General features: G+C 42.0%; 1 protein-coding gene across 1 annotated transcript in view; it reads left to right on the top strand.

Moving 5' to 3' along the window:
• Nucleotides 1–4258, top strand: part of ELOVL6 (ELOVL fatty acid elongase 6) — a 10744-nt gene extending 6486 nt beyond the window's left edge. The window contains exons 4-5 of the mRNA XM_009069513.1: nucleotides 1296–1447; nucleotides 3553–4258. Coding sequence (XP_009067761.1) covers nucleotides 1296–1447; nucleotides 3553–3977 — 577 coding nt within the window. The 3' untranslated portion in view covers nucleotides 3978–4258. The remainder of the gene's footprint in view (nucleotides 1–1295; nucleotides 1448–3552) is intronic.
• The last annotated feature ends 7901 nt before the right edge of the window (nucleotides 4259–12159 follow it).

Below are 12159 nucleotides of genomic sequence, written 5' to 3'. Positions count from 1 at the left end.
AGCAGGCTTCCTAGAACTATCTAGTCTGACCAAGTGCTGTATAGCAGTATAGACCTCAACTTCTGAGGCTGCCTTGTGATTTCAAAACCCGTTTTTTAAAGAATACTGACTTCAGAAGGACAAGTAACAGAGGCTCTGTAACTTCAGAGAAACTGTTCCTTATTTCACATACTTTGCAACTTTGCATAAATGATAGCTTGCAATACCCACATTTTATACATCAGTTTATACATCAGTTTTAGGTGGCTTATTTTGCCTGCTGACATGTAATAGTCACAAAAGACAACAAGGCAGAGCAGGAACCAAGGTAGGTCAAGCTCACAAAGAAGTTAGAGGGGAGTTACGATGGACCTGGGTAGAGAAACAAGGACATGTAATGTAGACATAAAGTAAGATATACTCAATCCCAAAGGTTGAGTATATCTTACTTTATCCTTCACCCAGTATTCGTTGCAGCTAGTGAAGGGCCAACAGGCTACAATGGTAGACAGCAGGCAAGCATGTTCTTGCCATAAAACAATGAGGCAATTCCTTCTGCAGAGCTCCTCACTGCTGAGACAGAAGCCTTTGTTCTTTACATCAGCTGGATGTCAACCTATCCCCTGTGTAATTGCACTGATTAATACCGTTGAAAATCTCTTAATGTTTCTCATTTACAGAACGCTGTTACCTTGCATCTCACTTTGATGAGGTGAGGGTGAATCTGCTTTTTACAGCCTGATTCAACTAGTAGTTTCCTCTGTTAGTAATGACCTGTTAGGAGATGAAGTCAAGCATGTGCACCAAAACACCAGCCCTGACTGAGACCCCTCCATCAAAATCTGTGTGCCCTACCTGGATTTGTCAGTGCCCAAAGCTCCTGTGGATGTAAGAAACACAGGGAGAGGCAAGAGAAGACTGAGGAAATCAGAAGAGGGAAATGGACCTTGTTGTGATGATGATACAGCTCTTTATCAACACATTTCTTGTAGTTTTCCAGCTATCAGCATCAAAAGTCTGCATCCCGAAAACTCCCTGCTCCTGAAAAGTGAAGGATCATTCCTGTAGTAATGAATAAAAACCACTGACATTACCATTCCAGACTTTCACCAGGGGATACTGCTACAGTCCAGTTTACAAGTCTGAGTTCAGGGTAACTTCCTAACTAGAAGCCAGCAGAGTTGCACGAGCTTTTAAGCTGTCTCAAACATTATTTCAGCACATTGATGGCCTTTTTCTCATAATGATTTGAAGTGATGACATCTAATTTTCAAACATCCGCTCAACTTTCTTAATTTTCTCTTTTTGTTTTAAAGTATATTCGGTGCTGTTCGAACTGGTGCTTATATGCTGTACATTTTGATGACCAAAGGCCTGAAACAGTCAGTGTGTGACCAGAGTTTTTACATTGGACCTGTCAGCAAATTCTGGGCATATGCATTTGTGCTAAGCAAAGCACCCGAACTAGGTGAGTACCCTCTCTCTCTTTCTCTCACCATGCATATTTAGAGCAGAAATACCTATGCCTGAAGCACAAGAAGGGTCTCAGTGCTGTCAAAATCTCAAGTCTTAGGAAAACTAAGTAAACATAACCAACCCCAAAATGCATGTTTTAGTCTCTAGAGGTTAATTCCAGCCTGACTGAAGTTAGAGCAATGTGCAGTTGAGTAAGACCATTCCCAACTGAGGAATAAACTGCAGCGATTGTACACAGCAAGGCAGTCAAGATGTAAAAACAATCTGGTCCACACCTCTTCCTGAGCTACTTGTAGCCAAGTAAGAGTAGTGTAATCGGCAGTCTCTCTGCCAATTACATGGGAGCAGAAGTGAAGGGTGGGCTATAGCAGCTGTGTCAGCAAGGTTTGAGTCAGGTTCTGCCTGTATTCTGCAGTATTCATCCTTTAATACACAGCTAAGTGCTGAGTCAGGTTCTGCCTGTATTCTGCAGCGTTCATCCTTTAATACTCAGCTAAGTGTACGATTATGAGCAGTAAGGTGCTTCCTCCCTAAACATTGAAAGCTGTGGCTGCTGCTTCCTCCAAGTAGAAACCAATTTCCCATAATATCCCTGGCTTTTCCAGTCCTGATTCTTGTAAACTTCTATCTCACCAGCAGGTTTTTTGGTAAGGATACTTACATCCCTGGCTTTTCCAGTCCTGATTCTTATAAACTTCTATCTCACCAGCAGTTTTTTTGGTAAGGATACTTATGATACACATTCCAAAGCCAACTTAGTAGCCAGTTTGCATGTGTTCTCGTCCGTGTCTTATCAGTGTAAGAAAGGGTTGTTTTAATGGAACGAACTTAGTAGCCAGTTTGCATGTGTTCTTGTCCGTGTCTTATCAGTGTAAGAAAGGATTGTTTTAATGGAACAGAGCAGGAAACAATTTAGCAATCCTCCAGCTTTTACTTTAGAGAATACCCTTATGAAGCCTCAGAGGGCTGCAGCTCATACTGTGTTCAGGTGTGTAGCAAAAATAAGACTTTACCTTTCAGCAGAGAATTTGATTCAGCAAACTAGAGGACAGCAGTTCATCAGCATAAAATCTAGAAAGAGACAGATACCAGTTGGCTTGTTATGTCAGAATCCCTTGGTTTCCTGCTGCTTAAATTACTGCAAAACCACAGAAATTTAGTTGTTAAAACTGGGAAACATCAGCTAGAACTGCACAGCAGCAATAAAGCAAACATATGATTACTTATTAAAATCTTGCAGCTAATGAAGTAAACAGTAGCATTATGCCGTATTATAGAACTTGTGCAGACAGTGCAGTTTGCTTCCACCCATGACTAATATTCATGGTTTGGATTTCCTGGGATACATATATATCAAAATAAGTCCCCAGATTCAAATCTCAGGGATTTTTTTTTGGAGTCACTGTGTCTATAACAATTTTATAGACATACTGTTCTGTGCAATCATGAGAAGCAGAAGGAAATATAAAACAGGGAAGAGAAGTAAAACTTACTTTTCTACAATACTAACATGAATTTGCAGAAGAGGATGTGCATTTCAATGTCACCCAAATTTCTATCTAGAAGCCTTTCTGGCAACCATATACCTTTCCATGTTATAGGTTACATATGACCATATTAGCTCAAAAGGCTTTACTGATTTTAACTAGGTTCAGTTTGCAGGTAGACATTTGAATCAGAGGACACTGTGCTGCTTTCTCTTTAGGTTTTCTGCCTTCAGTCAAGCTGCATTTCTCTTCCAGTCACAGTATTTAATGGACAGTCTCACAGTCAGAGATGGTATACATACATCCACATACCTGACCTCAGACTTTCATGGATTATCAAAGGGCTGCCAAGTAAACCTATGGAGTTTTCAAGCAGGAGTTATCCACACAGGAAAATGTAGATACATTGGTTTTGTAAAGGTTGCAGAGAGTTTAGGAGCCAGACTCTCAGATCTAGAGCTGAGGTGGTTTTTCATGGTCCAAAGTAGTGTGTACTCCAGCAACAGCAAAAGGAAAAGAATACTGCATTAATTATGGAATTGTTCGATATGTTTCTCATTTCCTCCCCTCCTTTTTTTTTCTTGTGTGTGTGTGTTTTGTTTTGTTACAGGTGATACAATATTCATTATTCTTAGGAAACAGAAGCTCATCTTCTTACACTGGTACCATCACATTACTGTGTTACTTTATTCTTGGTATTCCTACAAGGACATGGTGGCTGGCGGTGGCTGGTTCATGACCATGAACTATGGAGTACACGCCGTCATGTACTCGTACTATGCCTTGCGGGCTGCTGGCTTCAGAGTCTCACGCAAGTTTGCCATGTTCATCACCTTGTCGCAGATCACTCAGATGTTGATCGGTTGCGTGATCAATTACCTGGTCTTCTCCTGGATGCATCACAGCCAGTGCCATTCCCACGTGCAGAACATCATCTGGTCCTCTCTCATGTACCTCAGCTACTTTGTGCTCTTCTGCCATTTTTTCTTTGAGGCCTATATCGGCAAAACCAGAAAAGAAAGGAAGGTTGACTAGTGGTAGAAACAAGAAGCCATAGCTCAGGGTCATCAAGAAAAACAAAATTATAAGTTAAAAAAAAAAAAGGCACAAGGAAACACATATATGTATGGTGCAGCTAAAACTTGGCAGCTTAGGGAAAGTTAGCTTGGTTTAACCCAGTAAGTTTATGATCCTATCATGGTGAGGACTCACTGAATTCTACTCTATCTCAAAGGACTGCTGATGAAAGACAACTTCCTTCTTGTACCTGTCTTCTCTAGAAAACAAAGGAGGAAAGGAAGAAGAGAAAAAATGAAAAAGAAGAGAAGAGAAGAGAAATGGAATAATGTTGAGGGGGGAAAAAAAAGTACTTTAAATAAGCAATGTGTTTCCCCAGGGTGGAGGAGAGACTTTTATTTTAAATTTAAAAAAAAAAAGGTTTCTAAATCCTTTCTAATAATTTCTCAGCATTAAACTTGAACAAAACAAAGCAGAGGTGACAAAAAATCTGTCTACAATAACAATAAGATTGCAGAATTAAAATCTTTTCTATAGAAGCTTGATACCTTTAGCCAAAATGAAACCCAAAAGGATGTTTCCTGCATGGAAACTGTCTGAACTCCACACTGTGGTCATGAACGGAAAAGAGAAGAGATTGATTTCTCTGCTCTGTGCTCTGCCAGGAGAGCAGATCTGGGACACAGAGTCGCCTCCCTCAGAAGGCAGAAAGGAGCAGTACTTTAACAGCAGTTTAATGTGAAAAGATGCACTGTTGCAATACATATCTCAGAGAGTGCATTTTCCAAGTGCATTTTTCAGTTAAAGGCAAGGTATTTCTGCAGCAGGATAAGTCATAGAGGGTTAAATCAATCAATATTTGCTAAATTACCAGGGGCTAATAGCAGAGGGATGTTCAGGAAGGAAAGGGAGACAACTCCCCTCTCATGATTTTTAGGAATTGCCTGTTACTCTTAATTTAGCCCGCAGCAACACTGAATTAAATGGGGGAAATCAGAAGAAATCCTAGTTAGCAAGAAGAGAGTGATATATCTGCCCACTGTTTCCAGAACAGAGCCCTGTGGTACCATATGGATACTGTGTTTTGGTGGACACAAGGATGCCTGCCTGGGTGGGAAGAGGTGGCAGGACTGCGACATTGGGTAACACTGTGCTTCTGCATCTGCCTCCTGGGCAGTGCAAAGATGTTCAAAGTGCCCTCCTCTGGTCATGTGGAGATTCTACTCCAAAACATACGTGGAATAGGTTTTTCTTGAGATGTGTATAGGAAAAATTAGTCTAAACAAAGTAATTTTGCTGCAACTGCTTGACTCTAAAGTCCAGAGAGAATTATCCTTCATTAAATATATATATATATATCTGCAGAATCTGTACTGTAACATCAGACTGACCAGTTAAGAAGACACTCTTCTCTGAAGTCAGCTACAGATATGAGAACCATATTTCACTCTGAACCTTAGAGAGTTAGTTGAGAACAGCCATATTCTTTCAAAGACAAGTAGATTGCATTATCTGTGATATTCCAGTCCTTACAAAGCCAAATAAAATGTGTAAAAGTTCCTAGTATTTCAAAGACGCAAGTATGTAAACTTGATGTTAAATGTGTTAATGTAGTATTCTAAATTGTAACAGTTAGGTAGTTTAACTAAACAATTAGAATAACTAGATCAACAAAATAGGGACTGCTGTTCTGCATAGGATATACACACCTATAACTACACCCATACACACATGTTGTGAATTGTCAACAAGAAAAAACAGCCCAGTGGCAGAGAATCACGTTTCCTGGCTGATGCAAAAGATTGTCATTATCTTTCTTGCTTTAATTTGAGATTGTACAGTACAAAGGGGTTTTTTAAATTATGATTTTTAGCTTTAATTGTGCTGTCATTCATGAAACAGAGCTGCTTTAGTATCCTGTTAAGAGATGACAAGGGCTTTCGGTGTCTCATTATATACAAAAGAAAAACAAATAAAGTTACATTCCATATTATGTGAATGGTCTTACAAATCAAAAAGCCTCTTCAGGCTAAAGTCATGATTATAACAAGCAGAAAATGAGTTTACATTTGTGTTATTTAAGTTATTGATGTGCTGACGTTATTTTATGGTACAAAACATAGCAAAATGTGATATGCAGTAATGAAGCTATGATATTCATCAATAGGACTACTGTATACGTGGAAATATTAGACAAAGCCAATTAAATGTGCAAACCATTTTGTTACACAGCTTGGGAGTAGATAATTATAATGCTGAATAAGCCTTTTTCCTCATGTTTAATTTTGCCCCAGCTAAAAAGCAGGTTAAGAAGACTGGTCAAGAGTGGAAAAGGCAAAATTCAAGTCACTGCAATTAGCTGATAAGCACTGGTAGAAGCCCACCATTGTGCCACTTAGACCCTCAGTCCTGTGTGTGTTAAGTCTCTCAAATAGGGCAAGAGGGGGTGGAAGTGGTCCAGTGTCTGGAGCTGAAGTTGGAGCATAAATCTTGGATGCTGAAGTCAGTGGAGGCTTTGCTCTGCTTCTAACAGAGCTGGTGTACCTGATTGCCTTTTATCTGAGCAGACAGGAAGGAACCATGCACATCTCCTGCTAATTTGAGGCTTATGGCTCATGACTTTAAAGCCCCAATATGAAGCGACATCACAGCAAGGCAAGGACTTGCGGCCTGAGTTAAGCAGAAAACAGAGTGGGTTGCAAACCCTCCGTGTTTCATACTCTGTTTTCTTTAATTACATAGGATTAAACCCCCCCAGCTCTCTATGCTGGATGGCAATGCTGGCCATGCCAACACTGACTTCAGCAGAGCAAGAATTCCACCTGCTCTTGCCCCATCCTCCCCAAGCCCTCGTGGGTATCTCTGCACCATTCCCAGCACCTGCTCCTCGACATGCCCACTGCCCCACCAGCTGAGGCTGGACAAGTGAGGGTCAGCTTCCTTACTGCCTAGGTAGAGGCTCCAATGCAGACACCAGCCCACACGACCTCTTTGAAAGGCAGTGCAGCTGTACCTCTGATGTGCCAGGGGAACTCAGCACCAAATTCAGTGGATGTCCTGGCAGCTGACTACGCTGCAGACAAGCATACATGTAGAGAAGGGGCAGCAAGATCAGGCACATTAGGTACAGTGGTGAATGAGGGTGCTTTTATTGTCACGCTGGAAATTGGCTGTCATACTGCCATTCGCTTCGGGAGATGACACTTCACACATGCATTTACACAGGTCCTAAAGCCCTACTATACCATTGGGCTTTTCTGAAGTCTTCCACTGGAGTCAAAACCAATTTACACTCTATTTCTTACCTTTTTTCCCCTAAAATATATATTCATGATATTTAGACACCACGTTTAACCCACACATGTGTCTAAACACTGAGCCAGTCAACCCTAATGTAATGGCACCTCAACAATACTCCAGCTGTTCTGACCTATAAGCCATGAGTTATAAACACAGTTAACTGGGTCCTGTTTATCTCCCCTGGTTTGAACCTTGGAGTCACACTTTCAGTTTTTTCTGTCTAGTGTCAGAACCCTTTTCCCCCTAATTATCTTAAAGAGGGCTGTAATTCTCTTGCATTCACATATGCCATGGGGAGCTCAAACTTTATAGAATTTACCAAATACCATGGGACCTGTGACAGCCACGAGAGATACTGGAAATGCTGTTATGGTACCCACTATTAAAGTCAGGAAAGTTTCACTGGTGATAAGGTCATTCTGCCAGGGTTGAAGTCTGTGTTTTATGTTTTGATGCATTAATCCAATGTACTGAAATAAAACTGGAAAGATTGGTATGGATTTACGCTATAAGCTGCTGCCAGCAGAATTTGGCTCTTCCTTAACACTTCTTCTGTGTAGTGAGTGCTTTAAGGAAATATTTTAACTAGTTAGTAGAAGAACAAAAGCTTGGGTAATTCTGCAGCCTCTTTAAATTGTGCCTGTGATGAGAAGGAAACTCCTTGTGCTTACAGACCTTCTGTAACTTAGAGTCACAAATGATTTATGTCTGGACTCACTGAGAACACCCAACAAGGAACAGCTGGCTCCAAAAGAGACCTCTCACCAGAATCTCACAGTAAAATAATAGAAGCTTTTACTTACAAGGGCCAAAGTCTGCAAAAAGAATCACTCAAAAGAGCCAAGGAGGGTAGTAGGAATAAAATATAGAGCACAAGTTGGAGGAGAGACAAAGAGGGAGACCAATCCCATATCCCAGGAGAAAGTATTTCCAGGCTGAACGCTCACTCCTTTCCAAGATGAGAAAAGCAAAATAAAAGGAGAGTGGGCTGCATAGTGCCAGGTGCACAGGATGGGGTGGCTTATGTGTGAAGGGGTCCCTTCTGCAGAAGTTAATTAGGCAGTGGCTCCTTGAGTGAGAGCGTGGGTCTGTGGATTTGTTTGGAAGAACATCTGTGGTCTAATAACTTGTTCGAGTCCTGGATGTGTGTTATTTTTCTCTCCTGAAAGGAAAAACCTGGTACATTTTAGTTGAAAGCAATGGTATCTCAGGGATCAATATTCAGGTGGTTTCAGGCAACAAAGGGCATAAGAGACCAATCATTGTGACCATATAACCTTGTAATCAATGACCATGAGCCTTTGTAATCAATGCCAGATACAACACATTAGTGCAGTCATATTTAATAGTTGCAGTCTATCCTGTACTTCAGAACCAGTAGCAGAAGTATTGCATGTTTACATGCAAATCATAAATACAGACATACTTGGGGTATTAAAGATGGGTTTGATCAAGGAAGAAATCAAAGCAAATTTCAGACTATACCACATAAGTTCAGAACTTGTTCCAATGTCTGCTGAAAGTGAGGTTGTTGGTGAGATGTCCACTCACTTCAGGGAACTTTGCTTCAGCTGCTGGAGCCTGGTTGCAGAGGGTTATGCTAGACCTAAATTCCCTTGTTGTTTGCTTAGTGGTGACATGGACCACCCAGGGCATTGCTCTGGCTCTGACATGGGTCTGCAGTCATATTTTGAAGCCTAGCAGCAATGAGCCCTTTAAAAGGGAAGAATTGCAACTCAGAATTGTCAGTGAGTTTCCAATGCTTTATTTCAACACATTTTCCATTCCATTTATTTTATTAAAAGCAAGTCCCTGATCCTGCTATCATAAATACTCCATTGCAGTCAGCACAGCAATACATGGGCACAGAAACCTTTCACTTACAGGGTTAAAGGCAGGACCAGGGCCTTGTTACTGACTTAATTTCTAGCAGAGCAAACACCACAGGGTAGGATTTGATTTCTCAAATTACATCAACTGTACCAACACAAATAAGATTGGATCTGCACATTAACTTGACAGCTAAGGGGAACCAGGGCCCTTCCCAGGACATCATAATGTTAAAATGCTGCATGCAGAGTGGTTAGAGTGTATTTCCCAATGGGTATAAAATGATACTCCCCTGAAACAGTGACCTTCCTGAGAAGTCTTACTTCTGTCCAGTCCTGGACAGCTTCAAACAGGCCTGTCTGCTGAAAAAAAACACAGCTCTGATTGACTTATCTGCTTTCTCAAAAGGGCCACTACATGCTTTAGGCTTTTTGGAGCCTTAAAGCTCAAGCTAGATTTATATTCAGATAAAAAACAACCTTAAATATGTATACGATTACTAGGAGAGAATAGTATGAGAAATATCTTTATTTTACCATTTTCAAATGGCTATTTCATTACATAAAAGGAAGTTTTTATTTTTATTTTTTGGGGTATATTGATATTCCAAATAAAATTTTAACTTTTGGTTCAAAATAAAATCTGTCTCTGTGTTTTATTAATGTGCAACATTCATTTTGGTATCTATACTGCCACCAAGTCCAGCTACTGAAAAAGAGAAGTGATTCTGCAGATATGAGACTGCAGTGTGACTCCTGCACTACTTCCCAGCAAATCTCTACCAAGTTTATACTTTTGTGTACCACATGGAAGCATCATTCTTTTGTGTAGGCACATGCATCTGTATGGTAGGTGTGCATATCATACAGGTAATCAATGCTTAAATGCCCTGATTCTACATGTTTGCACTTCAGCAATCCTAATGTTTGCATCTGGTAGAAAGCAAAATCTCTGTCCATCGTGGTACCTTCTGAGCAGGGGAATCAGGCAAACACAGCAGCACTTGCCAGTGAACCCAGCCAGCACTGTCATATTGCTCCTGATAGCACTGTCAGCTCTGACATTTCTGCACCAGCCGTTTCCTGAATGATCCTGTGTTCCCTGAACATCACTGTTCCCCATCCCTCTGCCTGCAGCACGACTTGTGCAGCAGGCAGTCACCACTGCTGGATGATGGGCATAGCTGTCCCTGCTCTGCACAGCAAGGCCATTTCGTGCCTTGTTTGCTCTTACTGTTCTGGAGTTAAACCAAAGCAGTCTACAAAGGAAAACAATTGCGTATACACCAATCAGTAAGGTGACTTGCATCTATTGCAGGACTGACCAAAATCTGAGGCAGGACCCAAAGCATAAATGTTTGGGCTGCATTATATCCCTGCTGAAACCCCACCACTCCACCCCTGGACAGGCTTCCAGCCCCATAACAGGTTTCTGAGCAAAGAAAGCATAATCTGGAGGTGGAGAAGTTAGGTAAAACATGAGTTGGAAGCCCACGGTGGGGATGCTTGGGGCTGTGAGAGACCCTGATCACCTTCCTGAGGACTGGTTTGGGAACCATCCCAAGGAGCAGCCTGGAAGAGAACCAGCAAGAAAAGGGAATTAGTTATACTACTGGGAAGTGCTGCCTACCATCTTCAGTACTATCACCGGGAGAGTGGAAGAGCAAATGTGGCAAAGCAGAGGAGGATTTTCAAGGTAGGTGCAGCTCTGCTGTTGGGAAGAGCTCTAATCTAGGGAGAAAAAATAGGATGTGGGGAGTATAGGATTGTTTCAGGCTTATGTCAGAAACTGTATTTCCATAGCTCCACGACTCACCTCTCTATGCTTCTGACAGCTACCTGTGACCCAGGCTAGATTACAGCCGTATTTCAGATAGGAGTGGAGGAGATGAAGCATGTAAATCTTTTAAGTTTCTCTGGAAAGCAAAGAAATACAGCTTTTGTAGATGCACTATATACTGCCAGTACTTTTGGTAAGACTGTGGGTAGGGAGGGTCATTGCCTATGCCCCAAGCAGAAAAATTTCTAGTTTTCTCTGTCAAGATGCCATGACTTGCAATGACCTTGTGCTAAAAGTCCCCAGCAGAATCAGTCATCCTGACATCCCACCAAATGTGAGCTGCTGCTTATTCAGAAAGATGGAGATGAAAGAGATTGTGTTGTGCCTGTCCTTTAGCCCTCTGTGGTCAGGCAGGTGGCTTTTACAGTGCTCTGTTGCCATCCCAGCAAGAAGGAATCTCTTCTGGCCCGGGGAAGATGCTAGGCATGAATGAGGAAAGCCAACCCCATGCAGGAGCCCAGACACTGCAGAGGGGAGCTGCAGAGAAGTAGCTTATGCTCTCCTGCCACCTTGTCCAGGGAGTACAGTACAGCCTTACCTTCAGCTGCACTTTGTCCCTCATGCATAGTGATTGTCTCAAAGACAAAGCTGAAGCACTTCACAAAGCTGACAGTAAGCCCATGCAAGCAAATACAAGATTCTACAGTGATCCTGGACTTGGCCAAGGTGTTTCTCGAGCCTTTGCCACATCACTTAATGTGAAACTGCTGAACATTCTTCACCCAGTCTCTCCCAAGCAGTTTGTTGACCTCTGTGCTCCCTCAAAGTAATGTCCCCACAAAATCCCTTCCAGAAAAATGGACAGAAGCACCTTCGGTTGCCTGCTCTGCCACCTTCCAGCCCTTCAGAGGCCTAAGACCTTAGCAGGGGGAACACTCTTGCTGCTGCTCCGTCAGAATCTCACCAGAGAATGCTTAAAAGGAGCTATTTATAATGACTTTCACAGTGAAGGAGTAGGTTTTATTGCCTGAATTACTGATCTGGGGAAGACAGGTGAAGCCAGATGAACTCTGCTGAGGCACAGTGCTCTGTCTTACCTCTCGTCTACAGTGCTCCTCACCTTTCCTCTCTGCTCTACACAGTCCCAGGCACTGCTGCTTCAAGGATTCTGAGAGTTGTCTGTTCAGCCCAGGCTGAGCTCCACTGCTTTGCTTAACAGACTTGTCTTTGTTCCTGGGCTGGCTGCAGAAGAGGACTTTTCTGTCCACCTGTGAGAGTACTAGCTCCAGTC

The sequence above is a fragment of the Acanthisitta chloris genome, unplaced genomic scaffold (assembly GCF_000695815.1).
Source record: "Acanthisitta chloris isolate BGI_N310 unplaced genomic scaffold, ASM69581v1 scaffold5582, whole genome shotgun sequence".
NCBI lineage: Eukaryota > Metazoa > Chordata > Aves > Passeriformes > Acanthisittidae > Acanthisitta > Acanthisitta chloris.
The sequence above is the reverse complement of the archived record's forward strand: the minus strand, read 5'-3'. Positions and strand labels throughout refer to the sequence as shown.